The 20346-nt window shown below is 49.1% G+C and overlaps 2 protein-coding genes across 2 annotated transcripts; one reads left to right on the forward strand and one right to left on the reverse strand.

Annotated features, from left to right (window-relative positions):
• The first annotated feature begins 1187 nt into the window (after positions 1-1187).
• On the forward strand, positions 1188-7419 carry LOC139216622 (uncharacterized). The gene is made up of 3 exons (XM_070847798.1): positions 1188-1300; positions 3336-4004; positions 5148-7419. The coding sequence occupies exons 2-3, from the start codon at positions 3531-3533 to the stop codon at positions 6288-6290; spliced, it is 1617 nt and encodes a 538-aa protein (XP_070703899.1). The 5' UTR covers positions 1188-1300; positions 3336-3530; the 3' UTR covers positions 6291-7419.
• Positions 7420-11465: 4046 nt separating this feature from the next.
• LOC139216624 (keratin, type I cytoskeletal 13-like) lies at positions 11466-17005 on the reverse strand. The gene is made up of 8 exons (XM_070847799.1): positions 16407-17005; positions 15389-15471; positions 14771-14927; positions 13788-13949; positions 13580-13705; positions 12564-12638; positions 12338-12483; positions 11466-11898 (listed from the first exon to the last, which is right to left on the reverse strand). The coding sequence occupies exons 1-8, from the start codon at positions 16950-16952 to the stop codon at positions 11715-11717; spliced, it is 1479 nt and encodes a 492-aa protein (XP_070703900.1). The 5' UTR covers positions 16953-17005; the 3' UTR covers positions 11466-11714.
• Positions 17006-20346: the final 3341 nt, after the last annotated feature.

Below are 20346 nucleotides of genomic sequence, written 5' to 3' on the forward strand. Positions count from 1 at the left end.
TGATGGAGATGATGAAGAAGAAGGTGATGATGATTAAGGTGGTGATGATGAAGGTGGTGATGATGATGGAGATGATGATGAAGATGATGAGGATGATGAAGAAGAAGGTGGTGATGATGAAGGTGGTGATGATGAAGGTGGTGATGACAATGATGATGATGAAGATGATGATGGTGATGATGAAGAAGAAGGTGGTGATGATGAAGAAGAAGGTGGTGATGATGAAGGAGATGATGATGGAGATGATGAAGAAGAAGGTGATGATGATTAAGGTGGTGATGATGAAGGTGGTGATGATGATGGAGATGATGATGAAGGTGATGATGAAGAAGATGATGGAGATGATGAAGAAGGTGGTGAAGATGATGAAGGTGATGATGGAAATGATGAAGGTGGTGATGACGATGATGGTGATGATGGAAATGATGAAGGTGGTGATGATGAAGGTGGTGATGGAGGTGATGAAGGTGATGATGGAGATGATGAAGGTGATGATGATGAAGGTGGTGATGGAGGTGATGAAGGTGATGATGGAAATGATGAAGGTGGTGATGACGATGATGGTGATGATGGAAATGATGAAGGTGGTGATGATGAAGGTGGTGATGGAGGTGATGAAGGTGGTGATGGAGATGATGAAGGTGATGATGATGAAGGTGGTGATGGAGGTGATGAAGGTGATGATGGAAATGATGAAGGTGATGATGATGGTGATGAGGATTTAAGGTGATGAAGGAGATGATGATGATGAAGATGATGATGAAGATGATGAAGGTGATGATGAAGATGATGAAGAAGGTGATGATGATGATGATGAAGAAGAAGGTGATGATGAAGAAGGTGATGATGATGATGAAGGTGATGATGAAGATGATGATGATGAAGAAGTAGTTGGTGATGATGAAGGTGGTGATGACGATGGTGATGATGATGATGATGATGAAGGTGATTCCGTAACAATGTGCAGCGACTCGGTGTGCGCGTGCACGGCAGTGTGCCCACCTCCCCGTTACCGTGGTTACCTTCATACCCGCCGGAACGGGCACGTGCACGAGCGTCCAGTGGGCAGGAAGGAGGGAGGGAGCAGCACCGAGGGGGGAGAGAAGCGACAGAGGAGGGAGGGAGGAGAGGAAGGTGAGAGGAGGAGGAGGGAGCGGAATTAGTCAGTGATAGAGGGGAGGAGAGGAGGAGAGGCGGCGGGCTGTTCTGCCGAGGTGGACGTGGCGGGTCCGGCGGAGTTAGCTACAAGTGACGGGCAGCGGAGCCGATCCGAGGCGGCCATGAACCGGACCACCCGCAGGTAACGTACCGCTCTCCCCGCCGGCCTCCCCGGCCTGCTCGGCGTCGGTGTGCGGCTGTTGTTCTCGCAGCTCGGCGCCGCTCCGCTGGCTTCCTGCTCGCTGTAGCGGGCTCAGTGAGCCGCGGACCGGGAGCACACAGCCCCGCACAGCTGGCTTCTTTTGTGCGGAGGCTGTCAGCCGCTCCCCGCTGCGCCCCCTCAGTGGGATAAACGCAAAGAAGTGGAGCCGGACGGTGGGGGAGGCGAACCTACCGCCGCTCCCCCCGCTGCCTGCCTCTCCTCCCCGCTTCACTCTCACTTTCTCCCCCATGCTAACACCAGCTAGCCCCGCTAGTTAGCTTAGCAGGCTGCCAGCGACGTTAGTGTGATAAACAAGATGGCCACTGGCTAGCTCTGCTAGCTAGCTAGCTAAACATGGCATCTTGCCCTGTCTTTGTATGCCAGAAAGGCGCTTTAATTACAGTTTCCTCCTCTGTCATGTGGAGTTTTCACTCCGAGCGCAACAAGAGCACAAACACAGAGTCGCTGCGGCCGAACGGGGGCTGTGGTGCTGCAGTGGACCGGACTGAGACCTCCAGAGGAAAAATCACCGCCAGATTGTAGCAGTCAGTCTGTGCGGAGGCTGCGTGGCGGCTAGAGAAGGCTACCTGAGCTCTCAGGTAATCACAGCGGCCCAAAGTTCACACTCAGCCGCGCCACAGCTCGAGCACCGCGGCCTCACGGCAGGCGGCTGCCCGGTACCTCCGGCCTCTCCACGGGGGAAAGTGCACACTTTTACTTTGACGGTAACGGCTGATACAGGCAGCCTGCAAACTTTTCACTGTGTGTGTGTGTGTGTGTGTGTGTGTGTGTGTGTGTGTGTGTGTGTGTGTGTGTGTGTGTGTGTGAGAGTGTGTGTGTGTGTGTGTGTGTGTGTGTGTGTGTGTGCAGGGGGCCGCTGCAGCCTGGTGGAGGTGGTGGAGGAAGTGCAGTGTGTCATGCACGGTGTCCACATGGACTCTGGGGCTGTGAACGCTGAGCAGAAACAGTGTGTCAGGAAAGGGCCGAGCTGCTCACAAGAGAAACGTGACATTTTAAACAAAGAGCTCGTCTCCTCCCTCTGCTGGTGTGAACCTCTGGCTCCGCACTCCCACACTGTCATGGGCCTCGGGTAGCTGCTCAGTGAGCTTTCTGAAGATCCATCGTGATCATTAACTGATACACAAGATCACCACCAGGTTTACTGTAGCTGATGGTGCAGCATGAACCTGAACCTGAGGGACGATACAAAGTCATCACATCACAAGTCAGAAGGCTGATGGGACTGTGGATCAATACTATGAACTGATCCTTGTTAAGGGAAAAAGTGTTGGAACTGGTCCAGTAGATCACCTCAGCCAGAACTGGTCCAGTAGATCACCTCAGCCAGCAGCCACCAAACGGGCTGCAATGGCTGCAACGTGATCCTTTGGGACAACTGCACCTGATCACAGTAGGTCCACTAAAAGAGCTTGTTTGATCCACTGACAGGCTCAGAGTGTTATTCTAAGTGTGTGACAGCATCATGGAAAGGATCCCTACAGAGAGAGACCTGGAAGATCCTTTTGGTTTAACCACAAACAGCACACACACCAGACTACATTCACTAAAACAGGGATTTTAGAGCTGCCTCAGTCAGTTTGTTTGACGTTTTAAAGGGTTAATTCACATCCATCACAGTACTTGTTAACACAAACTAACTGATGGAGGCAGCAGCAGACCAGCAGCTCCTGTGTTCTATGAGGTAAAATCACTGTTTTTGTGAATGTAGTCTGGTGTGTTTGAAGAGAGCGATATGATCTCACTTGTCCCAAAGGATCACGTTGCAGCCATTGCAGCCCGTTTGGTGTCTGCTGGCTGAGGTGATCTACTGGACCAGTTCCAACACTTTTACTACCTACAGAGGACCCACACCATCTCTCCTGTGTTCTTTATACTGAAAGTGTTGCTGCAGTTTTGACCTGCAGACTTTGACCCCTGACCCTCACTGTAACCCCCCCCCCCTCTTTCTCTGCAGGTTGGTCCCAGTCAGGTGTGGGTGGTGACATCAGCAGGACGTCTTGGCGACCAGGTGTTGGAGACACGCCCCCCACAGGAGGGAGGAAGGACTCAGGGAGGAGGAGCAGAGGGAGAAGGTGGACTTTGTAACCTCCGCGATACTTCAGGTGTTGACCCCAGAGTGAGGTGAGGAGGGTTAGCTCCGCCCCCCACCATGACAGACTTAGAGACTGAGTGTTTGAGCCTGGGCCTGCCCCCCGAGTGCGGCTCCCCTCCCCCGCCGCTCGACCCCTCTCTGCAGGTGGACTGTGGCCCGGGGCCCGCCGCCTCGGCCCCGACGGCCACTCTGGCCCTTCTCTCCTCCGAGTGTCCCACGGCCACGCTCAGCTCGCTGGCGGCGGAGATCGCCGAGCCGCTGGTGATGCTGCCGTGTGTGAAGAGCGAGCCGGAGGACGGAGACCTGGAGCCCATCCGGACCGTGGACCTGTCGGAGATCCAGCCGCTGTCCACGGCCGAGCTGGGCCAGGACCAGATCAAGATGGAGATCAGCGGCCTCGATTACATCAAGTCCGAGCATCACGGTCACCATGGCAACCACCACTTGGGCCCTTTCCACCACGCTGACGTCCCAGAGCTGGACTACAAGTCTCACTACGAGCCTAGCTCCGTGTTTGACTACATCTCCCAGGTAAACATGGACCCCATTCACACCTGGTCACAGGTGGACTGTGACCGGTTCCAGTTCAAGGAGCAAAAAAAGAAGTTTCCTTTTGGTTTAACCACAAACAGCCGTTATATCGCACCAGACTACATTCACTAAAACAGGGATTTTAGAGAACAGGACACAGGAGCTGCTGCTCTGCTGCTGCCTCCATCAGTCAGTGTGTTTGTTATTGTGTGACTGTAGTGTTTTAACACAATAGTTTGGATCTGAACTGACTCTTTAAAACACCAAAATAACACACTGACTGATGGAGGCAGCAGCAGAGCAGCAGCTCCTGTGTCCTGTTCTCTAAAATCCCTGTTTTAGTGAATGTAGTCTGGTGTGTGTGCTGTTTGTGGTTAAACCAAAAGGATCTTCCAGGTCTCTCTCTGTAGGGATCCTTAAATACTGATTTCCTACTGTTGTAAAACAAAATCAGACACATGGATATACATTTATGGAGTTATTCTTTATCATTAGAATAATTGTGCAACAGTAACTTCATAAATGTTCAGAATGAAAAGGAATGACAGAGTGAACATCAAGTGTAAATACAGCAGCTGCATCAAATGAGAACTAAATGCAAATCTTTAATCTCTGCTGAGTCACAGACTAGTGCAAACAAACTTGTTGAATCACAGTTCACACAAAGCTGCAGAAACTAGGTTCCTGATTGAGTTTCATATTTTTATTTCTACCACCACCAAACACCGGCTCAGCAGATGTTTCAAGAAGCTGCAGAACTTGTTGGTGTGTCGTAGGAGAACCCTGCATGAAGTGGAAATAAAGTACTGTGGGAGCCTGAGACAGGCTGGCCGTGCTGTGTTTGAGGACCGTGCTCTCATGCTACCTGTTTCTACAGGTGTCTATATACAGGTGGTCTGTTGATTTTCCAATCAGTGGTCAGAATCAAACACTGAGCGTTTACGCCCCAAAGATGAGTCCACAGGATCAGAGCGAATACTTGCAGAACAAAATTACAAATAATAACGAGTGAGTAGTGAAGCAGCAGGTCGGCGTGTCCGTGTTTTCTCTCCAGTCAGACTGTTCAGTGATGATGGGATTTCTGACGTGTTTGAATGCCTCGTGGCGGCGCCCTCTGACTAACGGCGTGTGTGTCTGTTGCAGGTGACGGACACTCTGGAGTACATAAAGTCGGACCACCACGTGGACCTGCAGTGCTACTACACCACCGAGCTGGGCTCCCTGAAGTGCGAGTACCCCGAGTCCAACGGCATGACCGCCCACCTGCAGCCCAACGGCCTGGAGTCCATCCACATGGCCGAGCTGCGCACCGAGCTCAACAAGCTGCGGCCCGACGCCCTGCTCATGGACGGCATGGGCAAGCTGGACCCTGAGTTCGGAGGGGGGGGGCTGTACGAGCTGCAGCCGGCCGTGGAGGGGAAGACGTCGGCGGAGGCGGCGAGCGGGCAGGGTGGCGGCGGGCCGGTCATCACGACCAAAACCCAGAGCCCGACGGTGAGGAAACCTCGCAACATGCAGGGGGAGAAGCCTTTCTCCTGCACGCAGTGCGGGAAGAACTTCAGCACGCTGGGAAACCTGAAAACACACCAGCGCATCCACACGGGCGAGCGGCCCTACACCTGCTCGCAGTGCGGCAAGAGCTTCGGCCAGGCGGGCAACCTCAAACGACACCAGCTGATCCACACGGGCCAGAAGCCGTACGTGTGCGCTCACTGTCCCAAAGGCTTCACCAAGGCCGACGACCTGCGATCGCACCAGCGGCTGCACACCGGCGAGCGCCCCTTCATCTGCGTCACCTGCGGGAAGAGCTTCGGCCAGTCGAAGGAGCTGAAGGCTCACCAGCTGAGCCACACGGGCGAGCGGCCGTTCTGCTGCCAGCACTGCGGCAAGAGCTTCAGCAAGGAGACGAGCTACCGCAACCACGTGCAGATCCACACGGGCGAGAAACCCTTCACCTGCTCGCAGTGCGGGAAGACTTTCAGCAACTCGGGCGTGCTAAAGACCCACGAGAAGATCCACTCGGGCGAGCGGCCGTTCGGCTGCACGCAGTGCGGGAAAAGCTTCGGCCGCCTCGGCCACCTGAAGGCTCACCAGCAGATCCACACGGGGGAGCGGCCGTACGCCTGCCCCCACTGTGGGAAGACTTTCAGCCAGTCGGGCCACCTCAAAGCACACGAGCAGATCCACAAGCGTGAGCGCGTGGACACGGCCAGCACCAGCAGCAACGGCAGCAGTGAGGGCGGCGGCGGCAGCGGCAGCAGCAGCACGGGCAGTGACAGTAGCTAAAACAAACTTCATACCCTTTAACCTCTCGGAAAAACAAAGTATTATTCCTCTTTTTTTATAAATACTATATATATAAATTTTTTTCCTTATGAATTTTTTCTTACATTTTCATACCTTTTGTGCTCTTTTGCATTTATCTGTGGGCAGGGTGGACTCTGACTGATTTGCTCTTATGCAAGTGTCTGTGTGTGTGTGTGTGTGTGTGTGTGTGTGTGTGTACAAGTGTGTATGTGTACGAGTGTGTGTACAAGTGTGTGTGTGTGTACGAGTGTGTGTGTGTACGTGTCCTGTGCTGTGTGTCTGTGACAGGCTTGTAGATAATCTGAGGAGGTCTGTCTGAACTGTAGTGAGTGTAGAGTCTCTGTGGACGACCACGGCCCAGTACTCGCCGTGAAGTACTCGTCGTGAAGTACTCGCCAAAACACAAGCACAAATACTCCAGTGACCAACTCTGAGTACTTCATTAGTTGTTTTTTTACTGAAGCAGACCAGCAGCTCCTGATGAACCAGGACTCCGTTTACTGAGAACCTTTGAGGTGTTTTTCCTGAAGCAGGACCTCAGAGGGAGAACATGTGGTGATGAAGAGTGACGAAGACACTTCACAGTGAAGTGGCTGTCAACAAGGGGAATATTTAGTATGGAAACGAAGCTCCGACTCTCAGTTAGTCATGGAGAGCTTACCAGATCTAATGACCACACGCACATTTAAGATGTGTGAGACGTTAATCATGTTGATCAGAAGGGTTTTTATCCTTGAGCTGGTGATCCAGGTTCAGTTTTCAGTGTTGAACTCATCCTGTAACTTCTAAACGAGCTCAGCCCCCGTTTGACTTTTCTTGGTGCTTGTTGCTGGAGAATAAAACCTGCAGTGTAGCAGGTTTTGCTCCAGCAGGACCGTCCTCCACTCTTCTGGCTGATGCAGCAGCATCATGGACGGACACAAACACCAGTTAGCTGCAGAAGGGCACAGCTGGCTCAGAGCTTCAGGATAAGAGCGTTTTTCTTTGTGTAATACACAGTAAACGTGCTAGCGATCGATGCTAGACTGCTATTCACTGGTGAGCTAACGTGGCTAGAGAAGATCAGTACTGACGGCAGGAGGTAGATCCATACCTGCACCGTGGCTAACTGCAGCTGTGAGCTAACTACAGCTAACTGCAGCTGTGAGCTAACTGCAGCTAACTGCAGCTGTGAGCTAACTGCAGCTAACTGCAGCTGTGAGCTAACTGCAGCTAACTGCAGCTGTGAGCTAACTACAGCTAACTGCAGCTGTGAGCTAACTACAGCTAACTGCAGCTGTGAGCATTTCCGTTCTGTACTGTGTTGCATCTGGTTATCCACTGTGATCCATTAGTTTGGATGTTGGTCACCTTGGCAATGCTGGAGCCTGGAAGCATTCATATTGACGTACAACAGTAAGCTAGCATCGTAACAGTAAGCTAGCATCGTAACAGTAAGCTAGCATGAACATGTGTGTCGTCACTTTTAGGTGATGTTGGTCTGTTACAGTTTGCATCGGGAAAATAAAAGCAAAAGTAAAAAGTGACTTTTTTTACTTTGATGGAGACCAATCGAAGAGCCTCCATGTCCCCCCCCCCCCCCCCCCCGTTGGCAGTGATGGATTAGTAATAACACAAACACTGTGCACGTTCTGACTGTCATTCCTCTCATTGTTTCTTCTCTGGAGCCTGTTCTCCCTCCATAGGACCCAGTCGCCGCTGTGGGAACTTGTTCGCTGAGCGCAGCGGACGTTCATTTATATGCAAAAGTCCTGCACTCCAACTTTAAAACGTTTACGTCTATTCAGCTTATTTTCCAATGAAGTGCAGTCGTCTAGTATGATCTCACAGGGTTTGTGGTCAGAGTGCTTTGAGTCTTTACGGTTATTTTTAAGATGATCTGATGCGTTTGGGAAACACGTGGCCATCTTCAGCAGATTCTGAAGGTGGATGAAACCTTCTTGGCCTTTTAGACACTTGAGCGGAGTCCTGGTTCACCTTCCTCACTGCGTGCTGACGGCAGTTCAAGTACTTCTGCCAACCACGTGTGAGTACTTACTTCTGAGCACTTGCTGCCAGTTTACTAGTATTTTCCTCACAGGTGTGGGTACTCGCAGGCGTACACTCTGTTACTGTATTGCTAAAAATCTGATGGTATAATTTTGATATTTTCTATTGACCAGTATTGATTGATCAGGACACAGTGATCGATTTGTTGTTGATGATAATCTGCTGATGACATTCCTTCAAATCATTCCAGTCGCATTAGAAACCGACTCTCTGCATCGTTGGGCTTCAACAGGACCAAACACATCAGCACAAAGGAACCCAACAGCCCCCCCATCACCCCCCCCCTCCGTCCAGATCGCTCACTGTGTACAAATCTTTTATTGATAATGTCGTTCCTAAAAAAACTTGGAAAACAAAAAAACACAACAGCAAAAAAGACAAAAGTGATGCAGCATCTTGTACTGGAACAGAATTATTAAAGAAACTAATGACACGTCCTGCTCTGTGGGCTTTATTTGGGTTTTTGAGGGGGGGGCAAATAAATCTAATACACCCAAACATGACTCGACTACCGACCAATCAGAGGACGCTTCTTTATAGACTGATACCGACCAATCAGAGGACGCTTCTTTATAGACTGATACCGACCAATCAGAGGACGCTTCTTTACAGACTGATACCGACCAATCAGAGGACGCTTCTTTATAGACTGATACCGACCAATCAGAGGACGCTTCTTTACAGACTGATACCGACCAATCAGAGGACGCTTCTTTATAGACTGATACCGACCAATCAGAGGACGCTTCTTTATAGACTGATACCGACCAATCAGAGGACGCTTCTTTACAGACTGATACCGACCAATCAGAGGACGCTTCTTTATAGACTGATACCGACCAATCAGAGGACGCTTCTTTATACAGACTGATACCGACCAATCAGAGGACGCTTCTTTATACAGACTGATACCGACCAATCAGAGGACACTTCTTTATAGACTGATATCAACCAATCAGAGGACGCTTCTTTATAGACTGATATCGACCAATCAGAGGCCGCTTCTTTATAGACTGATACCGACCAATCACAGGACGCTTCTTTATAGACTGATACCGACCAATCAGAGGACGCTTCTTTATAGACTGATACCGACCAATCAGAGGACGCTTCTTTATACAGACTGATACCGACCAATCAGAGGACGCTTCTTTACATGGACTGATACCGACCAATCAGAGGACGCTTCTTTATAGACTGATACCGACCAATCAGAGGACGCTTCTTTATAGACTGATACCGACCAATCAGAGGACGCTTCTTTACACAGACTGATACCGACCAATCAGAGGACGCTTCTTTATAGACTGATACCGACCAATCAGAGGACGCTTCTTTACACAGACTGATACCGACCAATCAGAGGACACTTCTTTATACAGACTGATACCGACCAATCAGAGGACGCTTCTTTATAGACTGATACCGACCAATCAGAGGACGCTTCTTTATACAGACTGATACCGACCAATCAGAGGACGCTTCTTTATACAGACTGATACCGACCAATCAGAGGACGCTTCTTTATAGACTGATACCGACCAATCAGAGGACGCTTCTTTACACAGACTGATACCGACCAATCAGAGGACGCTTCTTTATAGACTGATACCGACCAATCAGAGGACGCTTCTTTACACAGACTGATACCGACCAATCAGAGGACACTTCTTTATACAGACTGATACCGACCAATCAGAGGACGCTTCTTTACAGACTGATACCGACCAATCAGAGGACGCTTCTTTATAGACTGATACCGACCAATCAGAGGACGCTTCTTTATAGACTGATACCGACCAATCAGAGGACGCTTCTTTATAGACTGATACCGACCAATCAGAGGACGCTTCTTTATAGACTGATACCGACCAATCAGAGGACGCTTCTTTATACAGACTGATACCGACCAATCAGAGGACGCTTCTTTACAGACTGATACCGACCAATCAGAGGACGCTTCTTTATAGACTGATACCGACCAATCAGAGGACGCTTCTTTATAGACTGATACCGACCAATCAGAGGACGCTTCTTTATAGACTGATACCGACCAATCAGAGGACGCTTCTTTATAGACTGATACCGACCAATCAGAGGACGCTTCTTTATACAGACTGATACCGACCAATCAGAGGACGCTTCTTTATACAGACTGATACCGACCAATCAGAGGACGCTTCTTTATACAGACTGATACCGACCAATCAGAGGACGCTTCTTTATACAGACTGATACCGACCAATCAGAGGACGCTTCTTTATACAGACTGATACCGACCAATCAGAGGACGCTTCTTTACAGACTGATACCGACCAATCAGAGGACACTTCTTTATACAGACTGATACCGACCAATCAGAGGACGCTTCTTTACAGACTGATACCGACCAATCAGAGGACGCTTCTTTATACAGACTGATACCGACCAATCAGAGGACGCTTCTTTATACAGACTGATACCGACCAATCAGAGGACGCTTCTTTACAGACTGATACCGACCAATCAGAGGACACTTCTTTATACAGACTGATACCGACCAATCAGAGGACGCTTCTTTACACACTGATACCGACCAATCAGAGGACGCTTCTTTACACAGACTGATACCGACCAATCAGAGGACACCGACACTTCTTTACAGATGGCTGAGGAGGACGCCATCATCCAGCACCGTCGGTAGTGACTTGGACCAAAACAGTGAGTTTAACGGTGGGATTAGCTTCCCTACAGGTCAGAGCTGACCTGGTGTTCAGTGACAAAGACTCCATTACACTGTAATTAAGTGGAAAAGTATCCGTGAACAGCTCTGCCTGTTATCATTAACATTATTAGTGTGCGGGTGGCTAATTACAGCGGACCTGGTGACCTCCTATAAGGAACGACAAGTCTGCAAAAGACGAATATGTGACTTCTGAAATCCTGTGACCAAATGTTTCTAAAAGCATTTTGACTTTGTCAGATATAAACGTGACCGGTACATTAAACACAACTTAAGATCATTAAGAAAATGAAAGTAAAGGACTTTATTTTCTGCAGTAAAGACTAAACTACTGTTCTACTAAATGGTTTGTGCAGCTTTCAGAAACACTCAGACACTTTTGGTTGAGATTAGTTGAGTTTTATTCCCTGAAGCATCAGGCAGAAGATTTAGAGGTACAGACAAGTTGTCCCCAACCCAGATTATCAAGGAAGTTTCCCCTCATGAATCCACAACCTGCTGGCTCGTCGTGGATTCAGCAGAAAAGGAGTGTGACGTGACAGATCGGCGACCCGATGAAAACGTTCCCGAGCTCAGGAAGGCGATGGCTTGAGATGGGACGGCGCCCCGGTCAGACAGACATGTGTTTGGTCTCAGGCGTCCTCTGTGTCCTCGAGATCCTCGTCGACGTCCTCGACGATCTCTTTGACGACAGCGGTTTTGGTGACGGTGGTGACGGTGGTGGTGGTGGTGGAGGAGGAGGAGGAGGAGGAGGAGGTGGTGCCGGAGTCCCGGGCAGTGGAGATGGACACGGACGAGGACGAGGCTGAAGATTTACTGGAAGTCAGAGAAACACGTGAACCCAGATGACTCAGCTTTCACTCACAGGTTCTTGACCTTTCTCTTAACGTTTGAGCTTCGTTTGTGTGGAAACCTGATTAGAATCCTACTTTTAGGAGCATTTTATCAGCTTACTTTGATATGTGGAAATATGAAATACTTAGAAATGTATATTTAGGAGCTAATATCCAGATGTGCCCGATAACATCTGTAGAAAAGAAGTTCCATGTCAAATAGTCTATTTTCATTTGAACATACTTTACATGTTTGACAGCTGCCGAGAAAACTGCACCAGCTTTCAGTCATGGTTTAGACTTTCTTACTCACTTTGAACCTGAAAGTCAGTGGAGGAGCTTCATCGCTGACTCTGAGCAGGACTGGCTTTAGTTGAGCTTTAAGCACTTTAAGACAAACACAGAAATCTGCCTCTTCTTACCCGACGCCCTCTCCATCCAGCAGCCTCCTGTACTCGCCGATCTCCATCTCCAGTCTGGTCTTGATGTCCAGCAGCATCTGGTACTCCTGTCCCTGCCGCTCCAGGTCAGCCCTCAGCTGCACCAGCTGCTCCTCCATGGACGTCACCTGCACAGGTATACTGTCAGAGCTCACGCTGAGTGCAGCAGACTCACCTTCACGTGATCCCTGAATTCTGAACCGCTCACCTGCGACTGGTATGCGCTCAACTGCATGCCGTAGCGGCTCTGGATGTCGGACAGTGTGGCTTCGAGACTCATTTTCTACGGGGAGACAGGCGCCAGATGTAGGCAGTGGTATATGAGGACATGGTGCAGGTAAAACAAACAAGGCAGATGTGAAGTAATGGTACATTTCCACCTCAGAGTCGCTACATGGACACCTGAAGGTCCAATATCGTCTCTGGGCGTCTGTTGAATTGCTTACGTGGACTCCTGGGAGGTTTTATCGTACCTATGTGGACACCTGGGAGTCATCTTTGTCTCGACACAAGGTTTTTTAAATGTCAATTTTAACCAAAGGCTGAATGTTCATTCATTATAAATTGGCGGCCATGTTTAACTGTTTAAATGTAACTGTTTAAAACTGGTTGAATTTTCTCCAGTCATGATAGTAAACAGAATAAAGTACCTTTAATTACTAAACAAGCATTTGAACTGACCCAGAAACTTGAGCCCAGTCTGAACTCTTAAAGAAAGACTTTTGTGTTTACTACAGAAAGCGTCTGTAATGGGGTTCCACAGGGCTCCATTCTCAGTCCACTTTGAACCCCGGCCCTGACTCGTGCTTAACAAGTATCGTCTAATATTCACTGACTTGCTTTAAATGCAGATTAAATGAATAAATACAACAGCGTGTCTTCAGACCTTTAAAATGTGCTGCTGCCCCACAAACTATCATACAAGATATGTAGATTAGTAAACTAGGTTTTATATTTACAATTAAATCACAAATTCAGAAGAACTCCCAATATGACAAGAAGTGAAAATCATTTCTATCTATCTGTTCAGATTCACTGTTGACAAAGTGACATCGGATCCATTTTAAATAAAAGTTGCTGCAAAAAAAAAGCTTTAACCTTCAAAGTCAGAAGTGGCTTCAGCTTGGAACAGTAAAAAGTGTGTGTGTGTGTGTGTGTGTGTGTGTGTGTGTGTGTGTGTGTGTGTGTGCGTGTGTGTGTGTGTGTGTGCTGCTGATGCCTCACCATGCTGAGCTGTGACTGCATTTCAATCTCCAGAGACTGAAGCTGGGTCTTCACCTCCTTCACCTCCGAGGTCGACGTCTTCAGCGTCATCTCTGTGGCCGCCACCTCGGTGCTGATGGCCTCCGACTGACGGGAGAAGAGGAGGAGGTCACCAAGAAAGGCCTCACATGAGTCTGTAGATGTTCTTAAAGAGAGTTTTCTGCCCCACCTTGGCCTGGTACCAGGTATCCAGGTCTTTGCGGTTCTTGGCGGCGACACCCTCGTAGTGTTCTCTGATTTCCTCCATGACCAGGGTGAGGTCGGTCTGAGGGCCGGCGTCCACCTCCACGTTCACCTGGCCGGACACCTGACCTCGCATCATCAGCAGGTCCTGCAGGAGGAGGGAGGCTGAGGTCAGTCACATGGTCGGTGAACACTTTCCTGCAGGAGCTCAGTCCGTCCAAAACTGTTCTTTAAAGGTGCGTCTACGTCTTAGTTTGAGCATCCAACATATTCAAGTTAACAAGAAAAGTAAATCATCCAACCCAAAGATTATTAAGGATTATTAGGTTTTTGCCTCCCAGAACACTTTCAGACTTGATATTAAACAATGTTTCCCAGAAACGTACTGTTTTCTCAGCACTGTTAGCATGGTGTTGGCATGCTAATGTGCTAACGAGCTCCTGTCGGCCGTCGCTGTCAGTTGACAACGCTAACATAACATGCTATCATGCTGGATGCTAACATGGCGTACCGACCGTGTGAATATGTTAAACATTACATACTAAATCTGTTACGTGCTGTTAGCACATATGGTATGCTAACATTAGCATTGTAGGATGTTATATTTGCTTTAATTTCAAAATGTGGCGTATTAGCAGTACATTGACATGCTAGCACTAGCACTAGCACTAGCATGTCATGTCGTGTTATGACTCCAGGTAGCACTGAGGCTCATCGTCACCAAATGCTAAACAGCATTAGCATCCATCTCAAAGTGAAGCGGAGGCGTCAGTTCAGTCACTGATTACACAAATACCCTGTTATTACGTGTTAATACACGGCCTGTGTATTATGAGGCTAATGCTAACATAGAGTGCTACAATGTTAATGCTAGCCTGGTATATGTGCTAATATTTAATGTTGCTCACTAAAAGAGCTAACATTAGCACATAACAATGTTCAACAGGTGAACACGACGGCCTTCAGCACCTCCTCGTGGTTCTTCTTCATGGACTCCAGCTCGTCCCTCAGGCCGTCGATCTGCATGTTGAGGTCGGTCGTGGCCATGCCCAGCTCCGACATCAGCATCTTCAGCCCGGCGATGTCGGCCTCCACCGACTGACGCATGGCCATCTCGTTCTCGTACCTGCTCAGAGTTTGTCACAGGAGGAGAGCGGTCAGTCTCACTGAGGTCACACCTCCACCTGAACACCACCTGTGTTTGTAGCTTTCAGCCTGACAATTATCATTCACTAGTTTTTGTGCAGACATTCTCCAGATGTTTCTGGAGCCATAGGTCCTCGTCACGGGCCTTTCTCACAGAGGACACAGCAGGTGGAGCACAGGTGGAGCACAGGTGGAGCACAGGTGGAGCTCATCCAATGACTGATGGCTGAATTCCATTTAGCTGCTTTAGTTTCAGGGTGCTGGCTCACTGTCACAGCTACGTTCTTATCAACAGGAGCCCCGTTACTCCTCCTGCTGCTTGGGCCCCCGGCCTCCAGCAGGGGGGGCTCCAGCACCACCAGGTCTTTTACTGTGGACACACGTGGTGTGACTGGTGATGGAGGGAGGAAAGAAGACAGAACAGATAGAACAGTTACTGACTTGATTCTGAAGTCGTCCTGGGCGAGCTTGGCGTTGTCGATGGCCAGCATCACCGTTCCTTTGGCGAGGAGGGCACCCTTGATCTGACAGCACACACACACACACACACACACACACACACACACACACACACACACACACACACACGATATCAGCAGGTGAGTCGAGACCACATGATGCAGGAGGAGAGAACAAAAGATCCAAGGGCGACACGTGACAGTAAAGAGTGTTTTAGTTCCCTGAGACTTTAGAAAGCACCGTCAGCGACAGAACACGATCACATGGATCTTTATTCCATCCAGCTTTGTGTCCAAGCACAGAAACATGAGCGGGAAACAGGGAATTAAGGCCTGATGGGTCGTGTTGTGTGTGAGCAGGTGAGAGTGTTTGAGGCGTGGCAGCTTCACCTGGATCAGGTGTGGCCGACTTGTCTCGACAGAAAGTCAGAGAGCCTCGGTTCTCTTCTCACTTTGCTCTTTTGTTCTTTACTCTTGTTATTTAGGGTCATCAGTTATTTTAGTCTTTTGATCATTTCAGAGCAGGATCCTCACCTGGATCACCTCCACACAGGTCTGATCAGTCCTGGTTCCCTTCCCGCTGACTCAGACTACAGCCTAATGAGCTGCTTCTCGTCTTTTAATTCATCTGCTGTCCGTGTTCTAACTCTTTTCTATTTTTCCCTCTGGGGTGCATTTATGAAACATCAATAATGTGAGTAAGACACAAACACCTGCAGGACTTTGTCATCAGGTGCTTTTTTCTTTCCTTTTATTCTTTATTCTTGTAGATCGCCGAGCTCACAAGTTCATTTTGTAGTTATCTTGAGAAAACTAACTTTTAATATTTCCAAAATGTCCGCCCTGTTATTAGAATCTGATAACTGACTCAAACTCCTCAGTTTTATCCTCACATTTTCTCCTTTATGTTTCCTCTGTTCAGAGATTAGATTGTGAAGATGAAAGCTAAAACTACACACACCACACTCAACACCATTTCCCATGCTGCACCTCTTCCTCACCTTGCTCTGCAGGTCTGCGATGGTGACCAAGAAGGCGCTGTAGTCTCTGGAGGCAGGGCCGCTCTTGCTCTCCAGGAACTGTCTGATCTTCAGCTCCAGGTCGCCGTTGGCCTTCTCCAGGCTGCGCACCTTGTCCAGGTAGGAGGCCAGGCGGTCGTTCAGGTTCTGCATGGTGAACTTCTCGTTGCCGATGAGGCTGTCGTCTGCCGCAGCTCCTCCACCGAAGCCTGCACCTCCGCCGAAGCCTGCACCTCCGCCGAAGCCTGCACCTCCGCCGAAGCCTGCACCTCCGCCGAAGCCTGCACCTCCGCCGAAGCCAGCACCTCCGCCGAAGCCAGCACCTCCGCCAAAGCCAAAGCTGCCGCCGCCGCTGCTGCCACCAGCAGAGGAGAAGGACCTGCTGGCTCGGGAGACCTTAACACCAGCTCCTCCTGCTCCACCCGTCATGCTGAACGAACTCATGCCTCCGCCGAAGGATGCCCGGCCCATGCCTAAGCCGCCGCTGCCGCCTCCGCTCATGGAGGTCCGAGAGTACACCGCGGTCATGATGACTGAGAAGGAAGAGGAGGTGTTTGCCGGCCTGTCTTCTCCGGAGGGAATAGGAGAGGAGAGAAGTGAGGAGAGACGATCACTGTTTCCTTTTAAAGGAGCTCAGGTGGGCAGAGCTTCAGGTGAGGGAGGGCTCATCGGTCCACACCCCCCAGAGGTGTGAAGTACTCAGTGCTCAAACTCCAGTAGCACACCCAGGTATGGTTTGGTGCTCCTGATGTCGGCCAACTTGTTACTTCTTCTCTGCTCTTTGTGCCACTCTGTGCTCCACCTCATGCTGTCAGAGGGAAACTTTGTGCTGTGATGTTCTAACACCGTCAGCTCTGCCTGTCCTGTCCTGCCTCCTGCAGCTGAATCAACTCCAGCTCCACCAAAACTCATCACATCACTCCCATTTTGTAAACCTTGTGTTAGAATCAGTTTCATGTGCTGCAGCCTGACAACAAGTGCAGAGGAAAGTCTAAAAATATAAAGTGGAAGCACTCATTCTGCAGAATGACACACGCTTCACTGACTGTCCTGCTAATAATTCACCATCATTTATTCTTTTTTGTTGTTTTAACGCCTCTGAAGTATCTGAAGCTGCCAGCACAGTGTTTGAGTAGATGCACGTAGTTGCACCTCTGCTGGTACATTCAGTTCTTGTTCCACACCTCTCCTCTGCCCTCTGGGCTAATTTTTAGGACACAATAACTGCTCAGTATCTCCTGCTCTCGCTGTTATTTCAGTAAAATCTCAGTGACAGCAGCGGTGACAGAAACCCTCCTGGCACCAAGCTCTCACCGGTCTGACAGAATCCTTCTTCAGGTGTTCGCTGTGGGAAAACGCCCCCGGCTGTCGGAGAGAGAGAGAGAGAGAGAGAGAGAGAGAGATGGGCTTGTTGCATCATCGCAGGGACTTGAAGCTCCTGTGAGCTGCAGTTTGTGTGTTTGACATGCACTGTTTGAACCCACCGCTCAGCTCTTACTGCCTTCACTTGGCCGAATCACTGTGTGTGCTAGCGAGGTGTGACCTACGCCCAGAATAACTACTCACATGAATACTCGTACTAAACACACATGAATGCAGGAAATACTCCAATCCTTTATCCAAAAGAACAATTTTACAAGTAAGACGCAGTCAAAGTCTGATCCCTAATGTGAGTCACAGAAGCAATAATTAAATGTGCAAATGTGATGCAAATATGCAAAAGTCAGTTTCGTGTTGTCAAATTAAAAAAGTGTTCAAATTCCTGCTGCAACACCAACGACACAGAAATGTGCCAACTGTTTCCTTCAGGCTGCAGCCACAGGCGGACTGCTGTCACACACCTGAAAGGGTAAGAGAGTCCAGCCAGCAGTCCCATGATGCCCCCATGAGGAGCTGGACATGTCTCAGAGTGCAGAGTGCTGCTGGGTAATAAGGTGGGGGGGTCCTGCTGCACACACAGCTCTGATCTGAGGAGTCTCTCTGATAAGCTGTGATTTTCGGTCACATATTCCAGCTCCAACCCTGCAGCAGTTACATCCCTGAGCGATGGGAGTGATTTGCAGGCGCATGTGTCTCTGCATGCACACACAGGTTCTTTTCACCTGCAGGTACAAGCTGGATGCCAGCTGCTGAACTGCTGAACTGCTGCTGCTGCTCGGCCTCAAACTGCCAACTCAGGTTTAATATGGATTTGATTAAAAAGACGTGTCACAGCTTCTTAGTGATGCATCAGCTGAAGAAGCTCAGGGTTCACTCCAGTCCTGTCAGTGTGAGAGCAAAGATCCTGACTTTCATCACGACACTTTAGTAAAGTTTAACTGCATTTTCGCCAGGCGACCGGCTTTACTTCATCACTGCGGAGGCCGATACAGATACTGAGCTTTTCTCCACGTCGTCGTCTGTCCAAACATCAACAGAATCAGATTTCTGTTCTCATTCCAAAGCTGCAAACTGGGATCAGAAATATCCGTTCATGTGTGGATGTGACTTTAATAACCACCGTACCCATGAAGAAGTGTTGGTGTCCTCTGATTGGTCGGTATCAGTCTGCATAAAGAAGCGTCCTCTGATTGGTCGGTATCAGTCTGCATAAAGAAGCGTCAATCAGAGGACGCTTCTTTATAGACTGATACCGACCAATCAGAGGACGCTTCTTTATAGACTGATACCGACCAATCAGAGGACGCTTCTTTATAGACTGATACCGACCAATCAGAGGACGCTTCTTTATAGACTGATACCGACCAATCAGAGGACGCTTCTTTATACAGACTGATACCGACCAATCAGAGGACGCTTCTTTATAGACTGATACCGACCAATCAGAGGACGCTTCTTTACAGACTGATACCGACCAATCAGAGGACGCTTCTTTACACAGACTGATACCGACCAATCAGAGGACGCTTCTTTACACAGACTGATACCGACCAATCAGAGGACGCTTCTTTACAGACTGATACCGACCAATCAGAGGACACTTCTTTATACAGACTGATACCGACCAATCAGAGGACGCTTCTTTATAGACTGATACCGACCAATCAGAGGACGCTTCTTTATACAGACTGATACCGACCAATCAGAGGACGCTTCTTTATAGACTGATACCGACCAATCAGAGGACGCTTCTTTACACAGACTGATACCGACCAATCAGACGACGCTTCTTTATAGACTGATACCGACCAATCAGAGGACGCTTCTTTATAGACTGATACCGACCAATCAGAGGACGCTTCTTTATACAGACTGATACCGACCAATCAGAGGACGCTTCTTTATAGACTGATACCGACCAATCAGAGGACGCTTCTTTATAGACTGATACCGACCAATCAGAGGACGCTTCTTTACACAGACTGATACCGACCAATCAGAGGACGCTTCTTTATACAGACTGATACCGACCAATCAGAGGACGCTTCTTTATAGACTGATACCGACCAATCAGAGGACGCTTCTTTACGCAGACCGATACCGACCAATCAGAGGACGCTTCTTTATAGACTGATACCGACCAATCAGAGGACGCTTCTTTACGCAGACCGATACCGACCAATCAGAGGACGCTTCTTTATAGACTGATACCGACCAATCAGACGATGCTTCTTTATAGACTGATACCGACCAATCAGAGGACGCTTCTTTATAGACTGATACTGACCAATCAGAGGACGCTTCTTTATACAGACTGATACCGACCAATCAGAGGACGCTTCTTTACACAGACTGATACCGACCAATCAGAGGACGCTTCTTTACAGACTGATACCGACCAATCAGAGGACGCTTCTTTACACAGACTGATACCGACCAATCAGAGGACGCTTCTTTACAGACTGATACCGACCAATCAGAGGACGCTTCTTTACAGACTGATACTGACCAATCAGAGGACGCTTCTTTATACAGACTGATA

This window comes from Pempheris klunzingeri, chromosome 17 (assembly GCF_042242105.1).
Source record: "Pempheris klunzingeri isolate RE-2024b chromosome 17, fPemKlu1.hap1, whole genome shotgun sequence".
NCBI classification, from domain to species: domain Eukaryota; kingdom Metazoa; phylum Chordata; class Actinopteri; order Acropomatiformes; family Pempheridae; genus Pempheris; species Pempheris klunzingeri.

Excerpts from the sequence above, each read along its gene's own strand:
- LOC139216622 (XM_070847798.1), top strand. The coding sequence starts at position 3,531 with ATGACAGACTTAGAGACTGAGTGTTTGAGCCTGGGCCTGCCCCCCGAG. Across the intron at positions 4,005-5,147 it reads TGTTTGACTACATCTCCCAG|GTGACGGACACTCTGGAGTA; the intron begins GTAAACATGGAC and ends TGTCTGTTGCAG.
- LOC139216624 (XM_070847799.1), bottom strand. The coding sequence starts at position 16,952 with ATGACCGCGGTGTACTCTCGGACCTCCATGAGCGGAGGCGGCAGCGGC. Across the intron at positions 14,928-15,388 it reads CAGGACGACTTCAGAATCAA|GTACGAGAACGAGATGGCCA; the intron begins GTCAGTAACTGT and ends AACTCTGAGCAG. Across the intron at positions 11,899-12,337 it reads CTGGATGGAGAGGGCGTCGG|TAAATCTTCAGCCTCGTCCT; the intron begins GTAAGAAGAGGC and ends TCTGACTTCCAG.